This window comes from Haliotis rufescens, unplaced genomic scaffold, assembly GCF_023055435.1.
Source record: "Haliotis rufescens isolate VD_foot unplaced genomic scaffold, xgHalRufe1.0.p SCAF_16, whole genome shotgun sequence".
Classification (NCBI taxonomy): Eukaryota; Metazoa; Mollusca; class Gastropoda; order Lepetellida; family Haliotidae; genus Haliotis; species Haliotis rufescens.
The window spans coordinates 5421688-5446787 of record NW_025963846.1 but is presented as its reverse complement, the minus strand read 5'-3'; the positions used below and the strand labels follow the sequence as shown (position 1 = coordinate 5446787).

At 42.1% G+C, this 25100-nt stretch overlaps 1 protein-coding gene across 1 annotated transcript in view; it reads right to left on the bottom strand.

The window, feature by feature from the left end:
* Positions 1 to 539: 539 nt before the first annotated feature.
* LOC124144226 (copine-8-like) overlaps positions 540 to 25100 on the bottom strand; it is a 39782-nt gene continuing 15221 nt past the window's right edge. Inside the window, exons 4-21 of the mRNA XM_048396812.1 lie at positions 24091 to 24194; positions 23590 to 23629; positions 22299 to 22369; positions 17538 to 17569; positions 16632 to 16660; positions 16403 to 16506; positions 15695 to 15790; positions 12688 to 12729; positions 12213 to 12288; positions 11633 to 11689; positions 11051 to 11112; positions 9968 to 10120; positions 9556 to 9631; positions 8694 to 8821; positions 7953 to 8055; positions 3443 to 3500; positions 2301 to 2374; positions 540 to 2004 (exon numbers count right to left, since the gene is read on the bottom strand). Coding sequence (XP_048252769.1) covers positions 1804 to 2004; positions 2301 to 2374; positions 3443 to 3500; positions 7953 to 8055; positions 8694 to 8821; positions 9556 to 9631; positions 9968 to 10120; positions 11051 to 11112; positions 11633 to 11689; positions 12213 to 12288; positions 12688 to 12729; positions 15695 to 15790; positions 16403 to 16506; positions 16632 to 16660; positions 17538 to 17569; positions 22299 to 22369; positions 23590 to 23629; positions 24091 to 24194 — 1506 coding nt within the window. The 3' untranslated portion in view covers positions 540 to 1803. The remainder of the gene's footprint in view (positions 2005 to 2300; positions 2375 to 3442; positions 3501 to 7952; positions 8056 to 8693; positions 8822 to 9555; positions 9632 to 9967; positions 10121 to 11050; positions 11113 to 11632; positions 11690 to 12212; positions 12289 to 12687; positions 12730 to 15694; positions 15791 to 16402; positions 16507 to 16631; positions 16661 to 17537; positions 17570 to 22298; positions 22370 to 23589; positions 23630 to 24090; positions 24195 to 25100) is intronic.

The window sequence follows — 25100 nt, the reverse complement described above, 5'->3', positions numbered from 1 at the left end:
CAAAGAGGTCAAGGCCATCACAGTTGTATACAAAATTAGCTGCAACAATACAAGGTGATAGAGTTGACTGCACAAAACACACATTGTCTGACCTTGGACAACAAGGTCGATGCCATCATAGATGTTGATATAACATTGACCCGCAAAGACAACATTGCATTCATTTTTGCAACAATTGACCATATACAGTCTTGAATAACAATAACAACATGTGGACTGTGACTTGTATTTCTGACATTCACAACAATCTTGAAGTTTATTCTTCATAATTCATCTTCAAAAAGCTGCAATGACTGAGGCCTTATGAAATGTATTGACCCGGTCAGCACAGAACCTCCAGCAAGACCTGAGAAGGATGTAGGAACGAGTCACCTAATCTCTGATGATGGATGTCAATAATACACCATGTGATGACATAATGGTGATTAACATTTGTGGTTTCTATATCCCAAATGACAGAAATACTGGCACTCCAGGACCAACAATTGATTGTCCCCACCCAAAATCCCAACCCCAACCCCCAACCCCCAACCCCCAACCCCCAACCCCAAGAATATGAAATGGTAGGTCCCTTACATACATCTGCACATACAATTTCAAAATCATTTAACATTTCTGATTCAAGTTACATGTGGTGTTATTAGATCTTCTCGCGATACAGAACCAAACAAAACAGGATGTTCACATCTGAAACATTATATATGCAAAATATATTTTCCCCAAATATGCTACCATTGTTTGAACTTGTGGTTGCGTGGCCAATTTGCCCTGGCAGTGGTAAGTTATGCCTGTAAACTGATCAATGTTGATGCTTCTGACTGGACCCTTGTATTCCTTATGTAGCACAGAAAGGCTTAGAGACACTGACACACCCACTATTGACATGAAAACACTTCTGATTACAGATTACTGATTACTCCTCTGAACCATCATCATTTGTGAAATTATTATTGAAAGTACTACTGGAAGACAAGCCAATAAATATTTGAAAATATAACATCAACCTAATTTCCTGTGTTAAGTATGTGAGCGGGACATTGACACAGTCTAAGACATCACACTTGACTTGAAATACTAGTACCAGTAGCTTCTTGATGATGACAACACGATAACTCATACCATACCAGCCAATATCTGGAAGAAGCATCACTCTAGTATCAATGAAGCTTCTAACATTCTATCAATGCAACATCTAAGTACAGTTATTAATACTCATGCTACAGATCCCTTTATCCAGCAACTATTTGCTTGTTTACAGCACAAACAACTGAGGCTTGCACAGAAACTATAAAATAAGTTAATTCTTTATCATTCATTTCAAGTCAATGACAGATTAACTATAGTAAGGTGAAGGAATCAGGTGGTCCTTCACCTCCTTTGAGTAGAATATGTTTATTTTTATTGTCCCATGCCTTATAGTAATAAACAAGTAAAGTCATCAGTGAAGTTCAGTTTGATCTTCTCTTAGCGGTTCCAATACATATTGCACTAAATCACAAACTGGCATGGTGTATGTCAACCCGCTACATGAACACGTACCCTGTAAAACAATGTCCTGTTGGAGCTGCCCATGCCCAGACACAAGAGCAGCTGCCTTGTCTGTCATAATCTCTCCAGTGGCCTTCACTCTACAAAAGTTTTCTGTCTTGGGGCACCCGATAATGATAAACAATATTTTGTTCTGGTTTCTCCTTAAATAAGAAAAGTCTGTTCTACAATGACCGCACAAGGGCAGTGTTCCACAAGAAGGGTCTCTTCTCAGCCTAGGATTTTGTCCTATGTCACCGCCTCTCTCCTCCCCCCTCACTGCTGGGAGACCGGGAGAGAGCTGACTGAGGTGATGGTGAGGCGTCTCTCCAGGGGGGGTTTGGGCTTGACGTTGTGGCGCTGCATGTATGACAGGAACTGGTCGGGGATCTCCTCCAACACTTCCTTAGCTAGTCTGGCCTGAACAGACTGGGGGTCCTCGCCATTACGACCAAGGAAGTCACGCAGTGGGACAAACTAAAACAAGACACAAACAACCACATGTATATTTGAGATAAAGTTCAAGTTTCAACCATTCAAATTTTTATATTGTTATACTGAAACACACATTGGATATGATAATCCTATTAGCAGAATAAAAAATTAAATTTGCTCCTAAAAGTTGAGTCATGGTATGTTTAGCCAGGAACAAAAAAAAAAATATTACTTCAACTGTTTTATCATTTGATCATGTCTGAGAAGAGAATTATGATGTAAGCTCAGCCACTTTTGGGCCAAGTAAGTTAAAGAAGCTACTACATTTCAGGTGTTACCTGTACAATGTCTCTCTCAGCATACCGTCCTCGTGACGACAGCTGCACATCATCGCCATCCAGCACCTCCATGGCTGCAAGCAAGAAACAATTGTCAATCAGTTGTCCACCTACAGGGACTTCAACGAAATGCATGTGGACGGCAAATCTTTCTGAATGAAACTTTTTACAAGTTATTTCAAGAGTGAATGACGTTCAAAGTGACCATTAAATTTGACACAATTATCACATTGAGTTCATTATTGGGTGTCATAAGTGACTGGAAAATGCTTCAAATGTTCATCAATCAAGCAGAAGTGAGGTGAGGTGAAATGTGGTTTAACGTCGCGTCCAAGATTATTGCACAAGGACAGGTTGGCTCGGAGTGCATGCACGTCGCTATATATAGTGACGTGCATGCACTCCGAGCCAACCTGTCCTTGTTTTAGCCCCTTAATGACATGCACCAGGCAGGGTAACAACAAGTACCATCTTTTAACGTCTTCTGGTATGATGCGGTTGGGGATCGAACCCCAGACCTTCCGCTTTCTGGGCGGACGCTCTACCACTAGACCACGGAGGCCGTCTGAATGAATCAGAAATTTTGTGAAACTTTTACCTTAAACTTATACAGAGGTCACCCACACATTAGAGATCATGCATTCTAAGCTTCATAGGTTCTATTCAAAAATACTTAAGTTTCATCAAATTCCATTCATAAATATTTAAGTTAGCACAAGCTTTTTTGACACCTAGTTCATACTTAGTGACCTTGACCTTCAATCTTATCCAATCATATGTCCCCAATACTCCCTGGGGTTATACAGGATGTATATCGGGTCAAATACAATAACATCTGTCATAAGCGTGTGGTTGAGCAAACCAAACTAAATTGATCTGGTTATCAATGAATCACATGTCATCTTTGCAAAAGTAAACAATAAGTTACATTTAAATAACCTGATTTTTACCAGGTTTTTTTACAAAGACCTTGGTAACTGAGAATGCCTAGATCAGTCCCTAACTAAGTATCTGTCAGTCCTCCTTCATTATCTAGTTCTAGATGTCAAGTAATACTGAACAAACGCATTTCTCACATAATCTATCTCTCTCCAGAAAATCACAAATCGGAGATATAGATTTATTGATAGATATTACTTTACCTTCGAAGTCTGCATCCCCGACACCGATGATGATGATTGACATAGGCAAACTGGCAGCCTGGAAACACACCATCATCAAATAAGTACAGCTTTAATCATTCAAGTATAACTGACAGCAACTGACAAATCCATTTGTATTGCCTTCTGGAGCAATGAACACCTATTCCCTAATCTCAATAGCAGACAGCATTGGCCCGGCATATACTATATTCTATAAGCACTAGCTGATCACCTGATGCATACTGCATAAGAACCATTAGCAATATTCCAACAGTAACATGGTGGGGGACACCCGAAATGGAGGGTAATCAATCCAAGGGTCTTTGGCGTGATGAACAATTGCTTTAACCACCAGTCCACCCCACGGCCTCAGCTGATGTATGTGTCAAGCCCCATAAATTGAGGTGGTATAGGTGAGTGAGTGAGTGAGTGAGTGAGTGAGTGAGTATGGTTTTACGCCGCTTTTAGCAATATTCCAGCAATATCACGGCTGGGGACACCAGGAATGGGCTTCACACAATGTACCCATGATGGGAATCGAAGGTGGTATAGGTAGTTCAAACCTTTCAGCCACTTGGTGAATGCTATCTAATTTTGCTGAGCAATACTACCGGGGTACAGCTATATCAAGACAGTGTGTAGGTACACATCGCTGGACCTGACAAACCAGTTGTTGAAAGCAAGAGCTCCACTCAAAGCTGTTTGGATTCTATGGGACACATCTTGTTACAATAACCCAAGGGTTGTAAAAAAAAGAGGACCCAGGTGGCAATATAAATTGATTTGTCAGTTGCTGTTAATCATAAGTCACAAAGGTTTTTGAAGGAGCAACGATTTTGAATAATCCATAGAAAATTAGTTTTTATTATATTCATGGAATCATTTTGGCAAGGTCCAACTGCTGTTATGCAACAACTTGTTGGCCATGAGTTGAAATCCATGTTGTTTACAAACCAGAATTCTAGTTCGATACACGATTTTGAGTGTACTATGCATAGACTTGTTAGTCCAACAAAAATTTAACTCTGTAATTCCAGCCTAGTTCGGCAAAGGTGGAAACTGGGCTTTTATAGTAAGTTAACGCCCTTGGCTCGGGAAGATGGTCTGGGGCATGTCGGTGATGATTCCAACACTACTCACCTTAATGATGGCCTCGGTGGTCTGGGGCATGTCAGTGATGATTCCAACACTACTCACCTTAACGATGGCCTCGGTGGTCTGGGGCATGTCGGTGATGATTCCAACGCTACTCACCTTAACGATGGCCTCGGTGGTCTGGGGCATGTCGGTGATGATTCCATCACCACTCACCTTAACGATGGCCTCGGTGGTCTGGGGCATGTCGGTGATGATTCCAACGCTACTCACCTTAACGATGGCCTCAGTGGTCTGGGGCATGTCAGTGATGATTCCAACGCTACTCACCTTAATGATGGCCTCGGTGGTCTGGGGCATGTCAGTGATGATTCCAACGCTACTCACCTTAACGATGGCCTCGGTGGTCTGGGGCATGTCGGTGATGATTCCAACGCTACTCACCTTAACGATGGCCTCGGTGGTCTGGGGCATGTCGGTGATGATTCCATCACTACTCACCTTAACGATGGCCTCGGTGGTCTGGGGCATGTCGGTGATGATTCCAACGCTACTCACCTTAACGATGGCCTCGGTGGTCTGGGGCATGTCGGTGATGATTCCAACGCTACTCACCTTAACGATGGCCTCGGTGGTCTGGGGCATGTCGGTGATGATTCCAACGCTACTCACCTTAACGATGGCCTCGGTGGTCTGGGGCATGTCAGTGATGATTCCAACGCTACTCACCTTAACGATGGCCTCGGTGGTCTGGGGCATGTCAGTGATGATTCCAACGCTACTCACCTTAATGATGGCCTCGGTGGTCTGGGGCATGTCGGTGATGATTCCAAGGCTACTCACCTTAACGATGGCCTCGGTGGTCTGGGGCATGTCGGTGATGATTCCATCACTACTCACCTTAACGATGGCCTCGGTGGTCTGGGGCATGTCGGTGATGATTCCAATGCTACTCACCTTAACGATGGCCTCGGTGGTCTGGGGCATGTCGGTGATGATTCCATCACTACTCACCTTAACGATGGCCTCGGTGGTCTGGGGCATGTCGGTGATGATTCCATCACTACTCATCTTAACGATGGCCTCGGTGGTCTGGGGCATGTCGGTGATGACTCCAACACTACTCACCTTAATGATGGCCTCGGTGGTCTGGGGCATGTCGGTGATGACTCCAACACTACTCACCTTAACGATGGCCTCGGTGGTCTGGGGCATGTCGGTGATGATTCCAACGCTACTCACCTTAACGATGGCCTCGGTGGTCTGGGGCATGTCGGTGATGACTCCAACACTACTCACCTTAACGCTTAACGATGGCCTCGGTGGTCTGGGGCATGTCAGTGATGATTCCAACGCTACTCACCTTAACGATGGCCTCGGTGGTCTGGGGCATGTCGGTGATGATTCCAACGCTACTCACCTTAACGATGGCCTCGGTGGTCTGGGGCATGTCAGTGATGATTCCAACGCTACTCACCTTAACGATGGCCTCGGTGGTCTGGGGCATGTCGGTGATGATTCCAACGCTACTCACCTTAACGATGGCCTCGGTGGTCTGGGGCATGTCGGTGATGATTCGAACGCTACTCACCTTAACGATGGCCTCGGTGGTCTGAGGCATCTCGGTGATGACTCCAACACTACTCACCTTAACGATGGCCTCGGTGGTCTGGGGCATGTCGGTGATGACTCCAACACTACTCACCTTAACGATGGCCTCTGTGGTCTGGGGCATGTCTGTGATGATTCCATCACTACTCACCTTAACGATGGCCTCGGTGGTCTGGGGCATGTCGGTGATGATTCCAACGCTACTCACCTTAACGATGGCCTCGGTGGTCTGGGGCATGTCGGTGATGATTCCAACACTACTCACCTTAACGATGGCCTCGGTGGTCTGGGGCATGTCGGTGATGATTCCAACGCTACTCACCTTAACGATGGCCTCGGTGGTCTGGGGCATGTCGGTGATGATTCCATCACTACTCACCTTAACGATGGCCTCGGTGGTCTGGGGCATGTCGGTGATGATTCCAACGCTACTCACCTTAACGATGGCCTCGGTGGTCTGGGGCATGTCAATGATGATTCCAACGCTACTCACCTTAACGATGGCCTCGGTGGTCTGGGGCATGTCAGTGATGATTCCAACGCTACTCACCTTAATGATGGCCTCGGTGGTCTGGGGCATGTCGGTGATGATTCCAACGCTACTCACCTTAACGATGGCCTCGGTGGTCTGGGGCATGTCGGTGATGATTCCATCACTACTCACCTTAACGATGGCCTCGGTGGTCTGGGGCATGTCGGTGATGATTCCAACACTACTCACCTTAACGATGGCCTCGGTGGTCTGGGGCATGTCAATGATGATTCCAACGCTACTCACCTTAACGATGGCCTCGGTGGTCTGGGGCATGTCGGTGATGATTCCATCACTACTCACCTTAACGATGGCCTCGGTGGTCTGGGGCATGTCGGTGATGATTCCATCACTACTCACCTTAATGATGGCCTCGGTGGTCTGGGGCATGTCGGTGATGATTCCATCACTACTCACCTTAACGATGGCCTCGGTGGTCTGGGGCATGTCGGTGATGATTCCAACGCTACTCACCTTAACGATGGCCTCGGTGGTCTGGGGCATGTCAATGATGATTCCAACGCTACTCACCTTAACGATGGCCTCGGTGGTCTGGGGCATGTCAGTGATGATTCCAACGCTACTCACCTTAATGATGGCCTCGGTGGTCTGGGGCATGTCGGTGATGATTCCAACGCTACTCACCTTAACGATGGCCTCGGTGGTCTGGGGCATGTCGGTGATGATTCCATCACTACTCACCTTAACGATGGCCTCGGTGGTCTGGGGCATGTCGGTGATGATTCCAACACTACTCACCTTAACGATGGCCTCGGTGGTCTGGGGCATGTCAATGATGATTCCAACGCTACTCACCTTAACGATGGCCTCGGTGGTCTGGGGCATGTCGGTGATGATTCCATCACTACTCACCTTAACGATGGCCTCGGTGGTCTGGGGCATGTCGGTGATGATTCCATCACTACTCACCTTAATGATGGCCTCGGTGGTCTGGGGCATGTCGGTGATGATTCCATCACTACTCACCTTAACGATGGCCTCGGTGGTCTGGGGCATGTCAGTGATGATTCCAACGCTACTCACCTTAACGATGGCCTCGGTGGTCTGGGGCATGTCGGTGATGATTCCATCACTACTCACCTTAACGATGGCCTCGGTGGTCTGGGGCATGTCGGTGATGATTCCAACACTACTCACCTTAACGATGGCCTCGGTGGTCTGGGGCATGTCAATGATGATTCCAACGCTACTCACCTTAACGATGGCCTCGGTGGTCTGGGGCATGTCGGTGATGATTCCATCACTACTCACCTTAACGATGGCCTCGGTGGTCTGGGGCATGTCGGTGATGATTCCATCAGTTATGATAAGAAGGATGAAGTAGTCGGCCCCTTGCTGTGAGGTCTGTGCAAAGCTGAAATGAACAAGCAAAATAACTCCAGACATCTGCTTGTGAGTGAAAACATAGTTCAGTATCTATGGCAATTTAAATGAGTCTGTTATGTAACAATAAAAGAGATATTTTATTTTTGTTTCCATTTATGAAATCTTGTGACAGATACTTGGTTGGGAACATTCTAATGTATCAGTCCAACTCATATTGTAGACTCTGTGTATTGCTCTTTCACGATTCATCAACATGTAGCAATATCTTGAAGGCATGGAACCCTCCCCCCACCCCAAAAAAACCCACAATCACATGAAGATGTTTTTCAGAAACAACAGGCATATCACGCTAATATTGGGAAGACATTATTCCAGTAAAAATAGGAAGATAGCATATGTTCATGATTTTTGTTGTTTTTGTTATTTATGGTTTCTTGTTTAACATTGCTGCACTCACCAATATTTCAGCTACGTGATGGTGCCCTGTAAATAATTAAGTCTGGACCAGACAATCAAGTGACCGATATCATGAGCAACAATTTACACTTTCAGGGTACAATGACCCGCACTCAACCACAGCACAGGCTGCTGTGGACCAATTGTAAGCCAGAAGCCCCACAGGCGTTATTAACAATACAGATCATCAGCTACAGGAGGCGGGATTACCTGGCCACATGGTTGACGACTGGAGCAAAGTTGGTGGGTCCGTACAGCTGGACAGAGTGGAGAGTCCTGTGGTAGGAGTCCAGCACCCCCTGCACCCCTTCACAGTACGGGTTGTTGGGGTTTCCATTCTGAAATAAACATGTTCAGGTACTACTTCATGGAGTAAGGATATTTCTCTTCTAATTTGGACTAAAATTTAAAGATAAATGAATGGACCATGTGCACATACTATATTAGATATTGCAACTTTATCAGCCTCAAATAAGTGATTATTATGATAAAATATATATCACAAATTTGGTTCTAAATGTGATGATATATTCTTGACTCAATTGTACATATATATCAACTTGTTCTTGAGTCTATATGTCTAAAATATTGCAGAAGCGAAGATAAATTTAACTCACTCACTCACTAGTATGTGAATGACCTTGACCTTTGACAATATCATTATAACAATCACAGCCCTTCCCGAGTAGAAACAGTAGTATTATTAGTATTAGTAGTAGTTGAAGTAGCACCAGGATAAACATTTTCCACATGTTGGCTTATCTGTGCCAAATCAGGGTTATCTCCCTTACACAGAGATAGAAATTGGAACTTGTCCTATAGTCCTTACCAAATCTGACCAGTAGTTAAGGTATCGTAAAGATGAGAAGAAAAATGCCATTTTTAAGGGCTTTGCTATATGTTATCGCTTTGAGGACTTGTGGACTAAAAATGTTGCTATCTATCACTGCTTACACCATACTCTGTACCACCCAATAAGCCTGTGTTATTGGTTCCAACCTCCTTATTCCTTCCTATAAACATGCCACGTCTCAATACATCAAGCATAACAAGCTAAGGGCTAGGTACTTACCAATGCGAACTCGTGAGATACAACGCCATCTGGAGGTAGTCTGGCACCGAATCCAAGCGCAGGGAACAGTTTGTCACTGGAAGAAGGAAGCAGCATATCAACACAAGCCTGGCCTCATTACTGTAACTTATGACAACATGCCTGCAGGCTTTCAAATACAGTCATTTTCTAGAACAATGACTGACCATACAAGTCTTCCAAGATCTTATTCAAACTTAGCAATGACTGAGAAGAATGTCCCATCAAAAATATCAAAATGTCCTGATGCCATTTATCTCTAGCATATCAATGGCCTGGCAGTGTCCAAAACTGAGAAAGAAAGACAAGGGGTCCTCATTTCACCCATGACCAACAGACAGGGGACACAACTCTGTGCTTTAGGCCACCTGTTCACATGGCTACGAAGACTCACGTATCATAATCCTGGATGATGTCGCCGACAGCGCGGACGGCGGTGGCGTATGGGTTTGGTCTGTAGGGGTTCAAGTAGTGCAGAGAGGTAGGGGTTTTCGGGTCGCCATTCGAGGCAGTAAAATCAACAGCAAACGTACAGTGTAGTCGGGTTCTGAAATGTTGTAATAAATATAGAAAACTCAATTACTATATAGTTTAAAAATTAATTCAAATAATACTCAAAACATTTTTAAAAGTTTAGTAGGATAAAAATACATTTACTTCCATAATATTAATTGAACCTCATAATTAATAATAGCTTAGTAGTAATCCCGCCAATCCCGGCAGCATGCAAAAACACAGTCCCCATGAGCCAGGCACTATCAGCACTTGTTAAGGAATCTAGCTAACTGATAGGCTAGTTGCTGTCTTGTGAACACCCATACAAGTCAGCTGGACGGCCAGTACAGATATGACCTGATAATGCTTGACAGTGAAACACTAGCTGGTCACAACTGACTTTGTGGTACCACACTGATAGAACAAGGGAGATTATTTTTGTTTGTGTGTTGTTTAATGCCAAACTCAGCAATATTCAAGCTATATGAAGGCAGTCTGTAAATAATCAAGTCTGGACCAGAAAGTCAAGTGATTGACATCATCAGCATCGATCCACGCAATTGGGATACAATGACATATATCAACCAAGTCAGCCAGCCTGACCACCTGATCCCGTTCATTGCCTCTTACGACAAGCCTATGCGTTGAGAAGACCAATTCTACCCTGGATCTTCACGGGTCACAAGATAAATCTTATTGTCACAGGCATAGAGTTCACCAACAAGAATTCTTTGGAACATGTAAACTAAAAGGACAAATACATTACATGCATCCATAACCCTGTGAACAGGATCTTACAAGCTGAACATTCATGTACACATACATGTACCTTGTAGTGCACAAGCCCATTCAGGTGACTGACTAAATTGGTATTGACCCAAGTAGCTCATAACCCAGTGGTTGATAACATGAGCAAACCCCATCATAAAAGGACGACAAAAAGTCAGTGACATCACACACTGTAATCACCCGGGTAACTCACCCTCCTCTGATGTAATCCAGGAAAGTAAAGACCTTAGCAACCTTGCACGACATCAGCTCCACCTGAAGCAGCAAGAATATTCCATCAACAAAAGCCCAGAACACAAGAATACATCAACCAAAGCCTTACGACATGGCTGAAATATTGCCGATGTGACGTAAAACATAAACTCACAAAAACTCAACCAAAGTCAAGAGCATATAACACTTCAATTCAAAAGACTTCTATTATTTAATCTAGTCTGGACTGTGACATTCCACATACATACTAACTTAAACCAACTGGATCTGATCAGTATTGTCAATCAGGCAGCACAGGAAACAACAGGAAGAGACTTCTAAACTTTAATAACTAACATGTACAGCAATCATAAGTTGAATGGGTCCCTGGACCTGATAAAATGCTGAATGCATTTACAGTGATCCAAGACAAAATGTTAGGCACCCCGGTATTCCTTAGTGTAGTCAGTCCTTACATGCATTGGGTACTGGGGATTTTCCTGTGCTCAAACCTCCATAGGAAGACAGTGTCAAATAGTTTGTTTGGTGGATGATGTAAGGAATTAAATCACTACAAACTTACAACTCCTGAATTCTGATACTTGTTCCCTTTCTTTGCCTTCTTCTTTGGATTTATACACTGTAACATAATGACATTCATGTATTGTACACTGTAACACAATGTCATTCATGTATTGTACATTGTAACATGTCATTCATGTATTGTACATTTAACACAATGTCATTCATATATTGTACACCGCAACACAATGTCATTCATGTATTGTACACTGTAACACAATGTCATACATGTATTGTCCACTGTAACATAACGTCATTCATGTATTGTACATTGTAACATGTCATTCATGTATTGTACACCTCAACACAATGTCATTCATGTATTGTACACCTCAACACAATGTCATTCATGTTTTGTACACTGTAACACAATGTCATTCATGTATTGTACACTGTAACACAATGTCCTTCACATATTGGTACTCTGAAACACATTGTTTCAGACCATTACATAACGTCAACGGTTCCAAGCTAAACTTCCAAGCATTGACTATTCAATAAAACCAGTAAATCTGTACAGGGTACATGGAAATAAAGTAGTGGTATATAGAGGATACTGAGTGAACTACCCTACTCCTCACCTCATATCTATTCTGCTCTATCCTGCCCCTTGACAGCTCCCGAAGTGAGGAGGTGAATTCCCCAATGAAGTCATGTCTGCAACCAACACAGAGGAACACTGATGACATCACATTCAACAAACCTTTGTGTGTATCAATAGATCTAATATTGGGCATTCACTTTGTTTGTTTGTTTTAATGCCTCACTCAGCAATATTTCAGCTCTATGACATCAGTCTGTAAATAACTGAGTACGGACCAGACAATCCAGTGATTGACATCATGAGCATTGATCTATGCAATTTGGATACGATGATATGCATCAACCAAGTCAGCGAGCCAGACCACACGATCCCATAATCCGCCTCTCACGACAAGCATGGGTTACTAAAGGCCTATTTTAACCTGGATCTCCACGGTGGACATTCAGTAGTATTGTTGACTGTGAAACATTACATGTAACTACATCAAACCTGAATGGGGGTCACACACTTACCCTCCATCTGCATCCCAGTCATAGCACTGGATCTTGATAGATCTGGGGACAGAGACAGGTAACATAAGTCCATCTTACAGACACTATTCCTCGCTGGGGTCAAACTACCTAGTGTTGTACAGGGGAAACATTTCCAGCACTTGTAAATTTAACATAAAAAGATTATTTCCTACCCCAAAGAGAGAGAAAGGGATGGTGATGTCGCTTCCAAATGAAGCTTTGACAGTGTGAGGTGAGGTGAAATTGGGTTTAACATCGCGTCCAAGATTATTGAACTTATATAGCGACGTGCATGCACGTGTATGTGTGTGTGTGGCTGCTTGTACTAGTCCGGACTGATGCCGATTTATAGTGCTAGCTCACTGAGATACCATGCCGCAGTTTAACATGAATACCCCACTCAGACACAGTATACTGACTCCGTGACGACCAGTCCTTGTTTTAGCCCCTTAATGCCGAGCGCCAGACAGGGTAACAACAAGTACAATCTTTTAACGTCTTTTTGTATGACGCGGTCGGGGATCGAACCCCGGACCTTCCGCTCTCCGGGCGGACGCTCTACCACAAGACCACGGAGGCGGTCAGCTTTGACGGTGATGAGGTCCATGGTAATGGAGGTAGACAACACTGGATAACTGGTGCAAGTGCACTGTTATTTTATTGTGTATTAAAATATGTTCTTGAGTATAGTGCACACTTTTTTTTTCCAAAAAACACAGCTGGGTAGAAGGGGGTGCGCATTATACACGCCATAATGAGTTTGGATGTTTTTTTCCCCCCAATGCAAAGACACTACCATGAGCACGTAACACTGGAAATATCATGTCAACAAATCCATACTGACGTACACAAATTAATCATGTAATTACGCTGTCAGGTTGTAAAAAGTGTACATTGTATATCTGACTTCAAAATTCAAAATTCCTTTTAATATTGTTTTAATTAATTTCAGCGAAATTGTGTGTGAAGCGATCGGAAGATCGCACAACTCACCATTATTAACAGCAACCATAGTCAGATTACCACTATTGACGCCTTGAAACAAACTTTAGTTGATAGAGAATGGAAACACATATCATAAATGCCATACTTTGACTCGTTAAAAGTCATATTTGTTGTAGTTTGAAAATTCTATGTCAACATGTAGTTCTCGCTATCACGTGCACGGTGACTGGTCAAATTGTTCCATGTAAAATAAATAACCGGCAATAGCGATCAGCTGCATCAAAGTGCTACCCTTAGGGTTACTATTATGTTAAATATATTTAGTAAAAGCTGCAACTGAAATAACAAGATATTGGAATATATTATTCATGATAAAAAAATAGTTTCAGATACAATTTTTCCTGATCCTTGTATCAAAATCCTCTAAAGTTATATCATTGGGTAAGTTTTAACCAAATAACCGGTAGATTCCAAGAAAACATGTGTATAGCTGACTGCTGTTTCCAGCTTAGTTTACGAGAAAATACACAAGGTAATCTTAATCCCTGGATGTAAAACAATGCCTAGCAGAACAAAAAATACAATTTTAAACCTTAAATCAACATGTCTGGTGAATTTTATATCTCAAATTTTAAATTGTATCACTCGTTTGTTTACCAGAATTCGCTGAAGAGGTACGGTGTAATTATTTTCTGCACATAATACTCGATTTTCTTTTTTCAAAATACTGAATCCGCTAGAGGTGGTAGTGCATAATACTTGGGTGCACACTATACTCAAGAAAATATGGTATGTCATTGAGAGGCCTACCTGGTGTTTCTGTGATGATCATTGAGAGGCCTACCTGGTGTTTCTACGAGGTCATTGAGAGGCCTACCTGGTGTTTCTATGATGGTCACTGAGAGGCCTACCTGGGGTTTCTATGATGGTCATTAAGAGGCCTACCTGGTGTTTCTGTGATGATCATTGAGAGGCCTACCTGGTGTTTCTATGATGGTCATTGAGAGGCCTACCTGGTGTTTCTACGAGGTCATTGAGAGGCCTACCTGGTGTTTCTATGATGGTCATTGAGAGGCCTACCTGGTGTTTCTATGATGGTCATTGAGAGGCCTACCTGGTGTTTCAATGATGGTCATTGAGAGGCCTACCTGGTGTTTCTATGATGGTCATTGAGAGGCCTACCTGGTGTTTCTATGATGGTCATTGAGAGGCCTACCTGGTGTTTCTATGATGGTCATTGAGAGGCCTACCTGGTGTTTCTATGATGGTCATTGAGAGGCCTACCTGGTGTTTCAATGATGGTCATTGAGAGGCCTACCTGGTGTTTCTATGATGGTCATTGAGAGGCCTACCTGGTGTTTCTATGATGGTCACTGAGAGGCCTACCTGGTGTTTCTATGATGGTCATTGAGAGGCCTACCTGGTGTTTCTACGAGGTCATTGAGAGGCCTACCTGGTGTTTCTATGATGGTCACTGAGAGGCCTACCTGGTGTTTCTATGATGGTCATTGAGAGGCCTACCTGGTGTTTCTATGATGGTCATTGAGAGGCCTACCTGGTGTTTCTACGAGGTCATTGAGAGGCCTACCTGGTGTTTCTATGATGGTCATTGAGAGGCCTACCTGGTGTTTCTATGATGGTCATTGAGAGGCCTACCTGGTGTTTCTATGAGGTCATTGAGAGGCCTACCTGGTGTTTCAATGATGGTCATTGAGAGGCCTACCTGGTGTTTCTATGATGGTCATTGAGAGGCCTACCTGGTGTTTCTATGATGGTCATTGAGAGGCCTACCTGGTGTTTCTATGAGGTCATTGAGAGGCCTACCTGGTGTTTCAATGATGGTCATTGAGAGGCCTACCTGGTGTTTCTATGATGGTCATTGAGAGGCCTACCTGGTGTTTCTATGATGGTCATTGAGAGGCCTACCTGGTGTTTCTATGATGGTCATTGAGAGCCCTACCTAGGGTTTCTGTGATGGTCATTGAGAGGCCTACCTGGTGTTTCTATGATGGTCATTGAGAGGCCTACCTGGTGTTTCTATGATGGTCATTGAGAGGCCTACCTGTCATTACATAGCGACCGCACAGGGATGACAAATGGCTTCCAGGTGGGGTTCAATGTCTTCTTGATCACCTCCGTTCGGTGTACGATGGTGAAACTGCAACAATGTAGCAAGTAATAAATCAACCAATAGTTCAATCATGCGAGTGACTGAGTGACTGATGTTATATACCCAAAACTCTCGCTTCCCAAATGTTCCTTATATGTCACTCCATTCTATGGATCGTCATAACTTCCTTCATTATCTCATGTCACTAGGAGCTAGGGACTAGTGGTCTGTATCTATCCAAGTCTGTCTATCTTCAGGTCCTGTCACAGTCACTTCAAGTCCAGTCACACATAGGATTCATCATCTTAATACTTAACACTGAATTGTACTCAATCCCAATACAAGTTCATCCAAGCCTTTGATGTGTTTGTTTGTTATTTTATGCCGCACTCAGCAATATGCCAGCTATATGAAGGCGGTCTGTAAATAATCAAGACTGGACCAGACAATCCAGTGATTGACATCATGAGCATTGATATATTCAAATGGGATACGATGACATGCATCAACCAAATCAGCGAGCCTGACCACCCGATCCCGTTAGTTGCCTCTAACAACAAGCACAATCACCTTTTACGGCAAGCATGGGTTGCTGAAGGACTATTCTACACTGGATTTACAGGTCCAAAGTCTTTGAGGAAGATTCCTGGCCATTCCTACCTGCCATCCTCATTGGATCTGCTAAATGTCAGGAATGGATCTGATTTGCCAAAGAAGTCCTTCTTGTCTAGTTTGTGAGCACAGAACTGCATGGTTGCTTGTTCCTAGAGATAGAGAGGCATTTGTTATTCATCATAGAGTTGCCTCCCCTTGGTCAACAACAGCTGGAAGGTTTCAGAAAACAATTACCAACAGACTTTTAAAGACCAGAATTTATTTTTAAACCTACCTTACAGCTGCTTAGCTCCTCAGCAGTAACTGCAATCAAGTAAATTATTATTATTAAACACTGTGACATTTTCTTTATAAGGGATTGTAAAACAATATTGTTTTGTAATATTGTGAGTGACTGTGTTGAGTTGAACACAACTTGGAATACGTTTTCAGTTATATCAGTGTGTCAGCTTAATATTGTAGCAAATACCCAAATGATACAAGTTTTAGTTATTTTAATGGTCTTTACATGCATCATAAGGGTAAATAGAGCTACAGATAAGCAGCGTATTTGTGTAAACCCACGAGCATGGGTATGGCACTGACAAACCTAGAAACATAATCGGGGCGAACCGGGATTCGAACCCACAATCATAGGTTTCTGGCGTACCCAAGAGATGCAACTCTGCACAGCGAATAGCGGCGCCTTAGACGACTGGGCCACCCGTGCCCCCCTATGGAAAATGATCTATGATTGCCAACTTGTCATTTGTCTTTCTTACGTTCAACTGACAACAGGATCAAGTCTAGAGTGGAGTGAAAATACCAACATATGATCATGTCAGAACATAAACCACTACTGTTAATGATGACAAAATATACCACTTTTTATGATGTCATAAAATTGCAGAGTGTTAATTGTATATTTTGGCAATAATTCCACAACAAAATACTGCACTGTTTTTAACAATCCTGCAATAGAAACTCTACCTGTTGTTTATGATCATGGCACAATCAAGAATCATTATTCAGGGTGAATCTGGGGTTTGATCATAGGATTCTTGCATTACAAAGGATGCAACTCTGAACAGCAAATTGCTACCGCTTCAACGACTGGGTCATCTATTACTCCCGTATTCCCTAATCAAGCTAATAGAGGGAAAGACATATCACTTCATTTATTCATTACTAAAGTACTCACTAGCAATTGAGCCACTTTTCTTCTTAGGCCCCCTGTGGAAGGAAAAACACCATGAAAACAGTGTTGGCAATGAAAGGAACTCTGAAGGTTTATTTTACATTTGTTTCTATAATATTTCAATCTAAGGACACCTAAAGCTCTAACTTTTATACCATGGTTATGAAAAGGGTCCCTTGACAATGTGAAAGACAATGGAAGCTTAGAGACACAAAAAGAAATGAGTGAGTGAGAGAGTGAGTGAGTAAAAGCAGTTTCATGTTAGTCAGCATTACTCCAGCTAAAGCACCTTGTAACTAGTAGTGTCGGGGCCTAATGACATAGCCATGTCACAGAGCCAGATCATCGGATTCCAATTGTAGTGATGTCTCCCTATAAGCATGAAGTAATCAGGCCTATTCATACCTACAACCCCACAGGGTCTCCACATATACACCACCCAGCCAAAAGCCACAACACAACACTAGCATTGTGCAGAAGGCTGAAGAGGATCTGACCACCAACAATTCTAGGTGTATATCATATATCTTTTTCAGATATACATAGTATCTTATTCTTAAAAAAACAGATGATGCATGACAAGGGTCTATTTTTACCACTTGAAATTCTGATGAAAATTATGGAAAAATGAGTGAGTGAGTGAGTTGGGTTTAACGCCGCTTTTGACATTATTCAAGTTATATCACGGCGTGTCAGCTTAATGTGGGAGGAAAGCCCAAAGTGATGCAGGTCTCAGACATTTACCACTTCGGTGAAACCCACAAGCACGGGTATGGTGCTGACAAACCTAGAAACATAATCGGGGGGAACCAGGATTCGAACCCACAATCATAGGTTTCTGGCGTGCCCAAGGGACGCAACTCTGCACAGCAAATCGCTGCGTTTTAGACGACTGGGCCATAAGTGCCCCACTATGGAAAATGATCTTTGATTGCCAACTTGTCATTTGTCTTCCTTACACTCACACACGTTCAACTGAAAATACCAACATATGATCATGTCAGAACATAAACCACTACTGTTAATGATTAAAAAATATAACACTTTTTATGATGTCATGATACTTGCAGAGTGTTTATTGTTTATTTTTGCAATAATTCCACAACAAAAAACTGCACTGTTTTTAACAAACCTGCTTATTTATGATCATGGCACAATGGAAACATTACATTGTTGTTTATGATCATGGCACAATGAAACTACTATATTGTTGTTTATGATAATGGAAAGACTACATTATTGTTTATGATCATGGAACAACTACATTGTTGTTTTTGATAATGGCACAATGGAAAGACTACATTGTTGTTTATGATAATGGCACAATGAAAAGACTACATTACAGTTTATGATAATGGAACATCTACATTGTTGTTTTTGATAATGGCACAATGGAAAGACTACAATGGCACAATTGGAACAACAATGTTTCTAAAGTAATGCCACAATGAAATTGTCAACACTTTACTGTTGTTGCAAGTGACTGAAGCAGGAATGGTGGTTGTGATGAGTCATAAATGTCAGCAACTTTATCCACTAGCCTGAAACTCGAGTCTAGCAAAATTATGGTTCGTCTAGTAAGCTCACATAAGAATAACCTTATATTAACCAAATTTATTTCATAATATTGTTTTCTCACAGCACATATTACACTGAAGTATACTGTTCAAATGAACTTTTTATGTCAAGTAATCCCCTTCAATGAAGAAAACAACGCCTTAATCAACATTCTAGTGATCGTTTATGCTTTTAATCATGCAACAAATCATTATTATGACCAGCTAACTATCACGAGTCATGACTGTCAAGATGTTAACATGCAAAACAGTGTGTGGCTACAGCCCTAGTCTTAACACAGCTGTACCCAGAGGGAAGCGGAAGTGTGTTCGGTGTATGTACACTTGGGAGTGAGTGAGTGAGTGAGTGGGTAAGGGAGTGAGTGAGGGAGTGAGTGAGTGCAGGATTCAAAATTCCCTGTACTGTACTGTATTGCAAATGGCATGGTTAAAACAAATTCCTGATTGCCAGAAACGGCACATGTAGAAATCATTTTATTTGACCAAACATGTTTATTATATGAAACCAGTGATAAATGTACTTTCACAAAAGTTTGTTGTTTGTTGTTTAACGCTGCACTCAGCAATATTCAAGCTATATGACGGCGGTCTGTGAATAATCAAGTCTGGACCAGCCAATCCAGTGATTTACATCATGAGCATTCATCCATGCAATTGGGATCGATGACATGTATCAACCAAGTCAGCGAGCATGACCACTTGATCCCGTTAGTCGCCTTTTACGACAAGCATAGTCGCCTAATACGGCCAGCATGGGTTGCTGAAGACCTATTCCACCCCGGAGCAGTCATGGACAATGAACATTCTTAATGGACAGTATGATTTACAAACTAATCCTGGGAATTCAGAAACTAAGAAGGGTATTCTTATTTTCAATGAAAGGAAAGGTCAAACTAGCTCATGGTAAAATGACATTTACAGACAGATCAAAGTGTTGCTCTTGTTCATATCATCAGCACATGTCAATACCAAGGGTCACATCTGAACATCTTTATGAAAGAAAACACAATGTTGATATTATATCGTCTGCGACAGGTTGGTTTGTGTAGGTGGATGTGAAGAAAAAGAAGAATAAAGAAGTGAAGTGTCAACTGTGGTTGGTTTGGTTATTTAGACTGACAAATTTGTTGTCTCGCATCAAATGAGTGATTTCGGTAATTTGTTGTCTCGCATCAAAACACGGGCTGTTTACTCGCGGGCAGGTGACCACGGAGTATGTTGATCACTGTGTCGGATTAACAAGACTGATTAATGAGTGATTTCGGTAATTTGTTGTCTCACATCAAAACACGGGCTGTTTACTCGCGGGCAGGTGACCACGGAGTATGTTGATCACTGTGTCGGATTAACAAGACTAATTTCGGTAATCCGTTGCAAATTAGTTTGTTGGAGTCGGAATGAAAGACTGTCGGATTGAAGGGTCTAAATAGCACTGATTTAATTGGTTCCCCTCATTTGTGTCGAATAAAGCCAATTGTCAGATTAACGAGACTTGACTGTATATTGGGAAAGGTCAATCAGGAGGAGGGAGAAGAAATGTTCGGACAATTAATAGTTGATGCAGATCATCTCCATCACTGTCTCTCTAGCAAACTAACTATTCTTTCAATAGAGTTTGACACAACATTCAGGTAATATAGATTAGGGAAAATCTAATATCAATATGATGTAGGACAGAAAGAGTTTAGTACAATATTGGTAAATCTAAACTATTCTGTTTTCTAAGGAGTTAAGCAAGAGATTTGACAATATGACTTAGTATAAGGTACTAGAAAGTAGTCAGAGACTTCTACAATGCAGAAAGCATCCCTATAACTATGTTTCATGTACACATTTCATTCACATTTAATGATGAAACCAACAGTATGGAGGATACGGAGGTGGACAAACACACTCACCCTTCTGCATAAATGCCTGGGTCTCTACAGGGTTAAAATGCAACAAAAGAATATTTAGTTTACTTTTCAGTATTTAAAAACTCCAGTAAGGGTACAATATGGTTCTAATACAAGGCTGATTTTATTAAACAAAATACTTGTTACGAAGGAGATCCTGGATGCACCTGCAGGCAGTGACAGATCAGCTAATGAGGGATGAGTAGTGCCAGTTCAAGTGATATTGTGATGCCGTATTTGACGTAATAAGCGTCTGGGGCACTCTCAAAATTAGAAATAGGGGGCTCTTATTAGAATATAATTTTGGTGAGAAAAAACCCCAAAGAAAGATTGTAAATTTCGTAGTTTATGCTGACAGCCTGAAATGATACAAAAGAAAAGTATGTGCCTATCATACAAGACAGATATATTTTCCAGAATTTAATTGCCCTTAATTAAGGGTGCATATAACACATGAGTGCGTATTATAAACTAATAAGTAAGTCTTCTGTACATTGATCAATCGAAAGGGGTGCTTTTTGGCGAACCTTTTCCAAGCCAATATATTAGCAAATATCGCTGTGGGCAGTTATTAGAGCGAAGCTTATTACATTGAACACAGTATATTGTGCTGCAGTAGGCTTTGTGTTATATATGTTGGAATATATTCTGTTAGGTTATTCTAATAACATGAATGAATATAGATAAAATACGTCATTGTTACTGATATTACCAGGAAATGCATCTAGTATGGCTATTTTATTGTTTTGTGATATTGTTGAATTGTACGGAAATTATTGACATATCGATCCATCTTTATTACTGTGAGGTGAGGTAAAATGGGGTTTAACGTCACATCCAAAATTATTGCACTCATATTGCGACGTGCATGCCACCAAACCTTCCACTCTCTGGGCAGACGCTCTATAAACTAGACCACAGAGGCGGTTCTTTATCAATTAGACTTTGGAATAGAAAGACCATATGTCATCACTCTGGGGTTATCAAATGTCAGTTGAATTTCAACCGCCTCTGTGGTCTAGTGGTAGAGCTTCCGCCCATAAAGCAAAAGATTCGGGGTTCGATCCCCGGCCATGTCATACCAAAAGACGTTAAAAGATGGTACTTGTTGTTACCTTGCCTGGCACTCGACAGTGAGGGGCTGAAACAAGGACTGGTCGGCTCGGAGTCTGTGTACTGTGTCTGAGTTGGGTATTCATGTTGAAATTATATAAGTGCAATAATCTTGGACGCAAAGTTAAACCCCATTTCACCTCACCTCAGTTGAGTTTCAACTGTCTCCAGATACTTACATGAGATTCTTGACGAGACGGTTGGAAGAGACAATCTCCCCAAGACTACATTCAAATCTGCCCAGAAAGTCCTGTCAACAACAATAGAACTTAAACTCAACTTTGTGCTGCAAATTATGTTATTTGAGTAACCAATCAGAAAGTAGCATGAGAACAGTAGTCCAGCCATGATCAAGTTGAAATTACAACTACACTTTTAATCCATATATCTATCATCCTAGGGACTTCTGACAAATTGAATCTGCCTCAGTCACAAAAAACCTACGGTCGATCTTTGAAAATACTTAATTATGACCAATTTGTACAGCTATCTGTGACAAGCAGAGCTAGAAACAGGTAATACATTTCAAAACCCATCCAATACTGGCAACCAAATTGTTCACAAGACATGTCACAAGATTCAAGAAACTTATCAAAATTCAAATCATTTCTACAAGGTCAAACATCAAATGAAATGCAAAAAAAACCACATTTCTTTAGATGCATTACAGTGAAACTAAGGCACCATTCCACAAAGAGATCTTTGTGCTAAGCCAATCCTATCTCCCATACTTTAACACAGACTTACGACAATCAACTACGAAGATTACTTTGAGGAACAATGCCCTGGTTGGTTCAGACACCCAAGCAATTCCAGACAACAACTGTCAGGGACATCATCACAGCCACCCATCTATCCCAACACGAGGGAGGGAGGGAGTTGGGTTCAAAGCTGCTCTGTAACGCAGTTGGTTGGTTTGTTTGTTTGTTATTTAACGCCACACTCAGCAATATTCCTGCTATATGACGGCGGTCTGTAAATAATCGAGTCTGGACCAGACAATCCAGTGATTGATATCATGAGCATCGATTCACGCAATTGGGATACGGCGACATGCATCACAACCAGGTCAGAAAGCCTGACCACCCGATCCTGTTAGTCACCAATTACGACAAGCATGGGTTGCTGAACACCCCGGATGTTCACGGGTCTGTAATGCTGTAATATGATGAAGTCACTTTAGTGAATTCAGTGGGATTGGTACTGACGAGCCGACCAGTGAGCCTACTGGGCCATGAGTAAGTGAGTGAGTATGGTTTTACACCGCTTTTTAGCAATATTCCACCAAAAACACGGCGGGGGACCCCAGAAATGGGCCCACACATTGTACCCATGTGAGTAATCAAACACATGTCTTAGGCGTGATGAGCGAACACTTTAACCACTAGGCTACCCTACCGCCCCGGGTGTGATATGACCCATGATAACACAGATATATTACAAATTTATAGGAATAGCAGATGTACATACATGCTTCTTGAGATCTGCACTGGCCGAGTCCACATCATAGCTGAAGAAAACACAAACATGGCATTAAAGCATTGTACCGGTGACTTTATCACCATGGTTATTGCAGGATGTTAATGTAGGCTCAAATAGGGAAAATAGAACAGTGCAGGGTTTTTCAAATAAGAGAAAGTTCACATGTTCAAATACAGTGAATTTCAAAACATCCTGACAAGGAGCAATCCATTTTGAAGAAAGAACAGTTTAATTTCTACACTGTATCATGAATATTTTACCAAATCCTGTCACAGAATTAGATATACAAACAAACCGTGATGTTCTAAATTTCTCAAATCTAACAGTTCTGTTATATAAATACAGTATCCCTGTTTCATGACATTATTTTGCAAAAGCTCAAAAATAGGAATCTTAAACCCAAATATGATCTTGTTTAAAATAACACTTTCTTCTTTGGCAAACTCATACCAACACCAGCTAGATACCAAGTTTCATGAAAGTTCTCACATTTCAAACTTGAGTTTCTGTGACTGCTCAAAGTAATACTGCATGACAAACTTGTGGACGAAGTCTGGGTTCAGGTTATTCCACACAATTTCTGTTCGTCCAAACTGAAACACAATTATGTCTCTGTTACATAAACAGAGGAGGAGGAGGATACACCACAGGCATATTTGTAGAGGACATCTTTTGTGGGTTTTGTGACCACAAATTTTAAGTGTTGAGCTCCACATATGCCATAGAAATTTCTTGTCATAGCTAATATATTATGGCAAAGAACATTTTCTTTATTTGTTGTACAATGCCCATACTCAACAATATTCCAACAGCAGGGATATGACGGCACCCTGTACATAATCAATTTTGGACCAGACAATTAAGTGATTGATATTGTGAGCATCGTCCCACTTAAAAATGTTGATCTGATACTTCTAGCATGGACATAGATAACGAGGAGCTGAAGATGCTGGACATAGATAACGAGGAGCTGAAGATGCTGCTTCATCACTTCCACATTGTAGGTTACTGATGACTCCAGGACGAGTGAGACTGACTGTAGGCCACAGCTGTCGGTCAATGACCATATGACAATGTGGGTGGGGGTGGGTACACATACTGTACAGTTAGCAATGGTTAGGCAGCAGATTGACAAACAGGGTGGGGACGGGCAGGTGCACTATGAACTGTACAGTGAGGGAGCAGATCCACCAACAGGGTACAGATGGCAGGTGCAATATAAACTGTACAGTGAGGGAACAGATCCACCAACAGGGTACAGATGGCAGGTGCAATATAAACTGTACAGTGAGGGAGCAGATCCACCAACAGGGTACAGATGGCAGGTGCAATATAAACTGTACAGTGAGGGAGCAGATCAACAAACGGTACAGATGGTAGGTGCACGATTAACTGTAGAGTGAGGGAGCAGATCCACCAACAGGGTACAGATGGCAGGTGCAATATAAACTGTACAGTGAGGGAACAGATCCACCATCAGGGTACAGATGGCAGGTGCA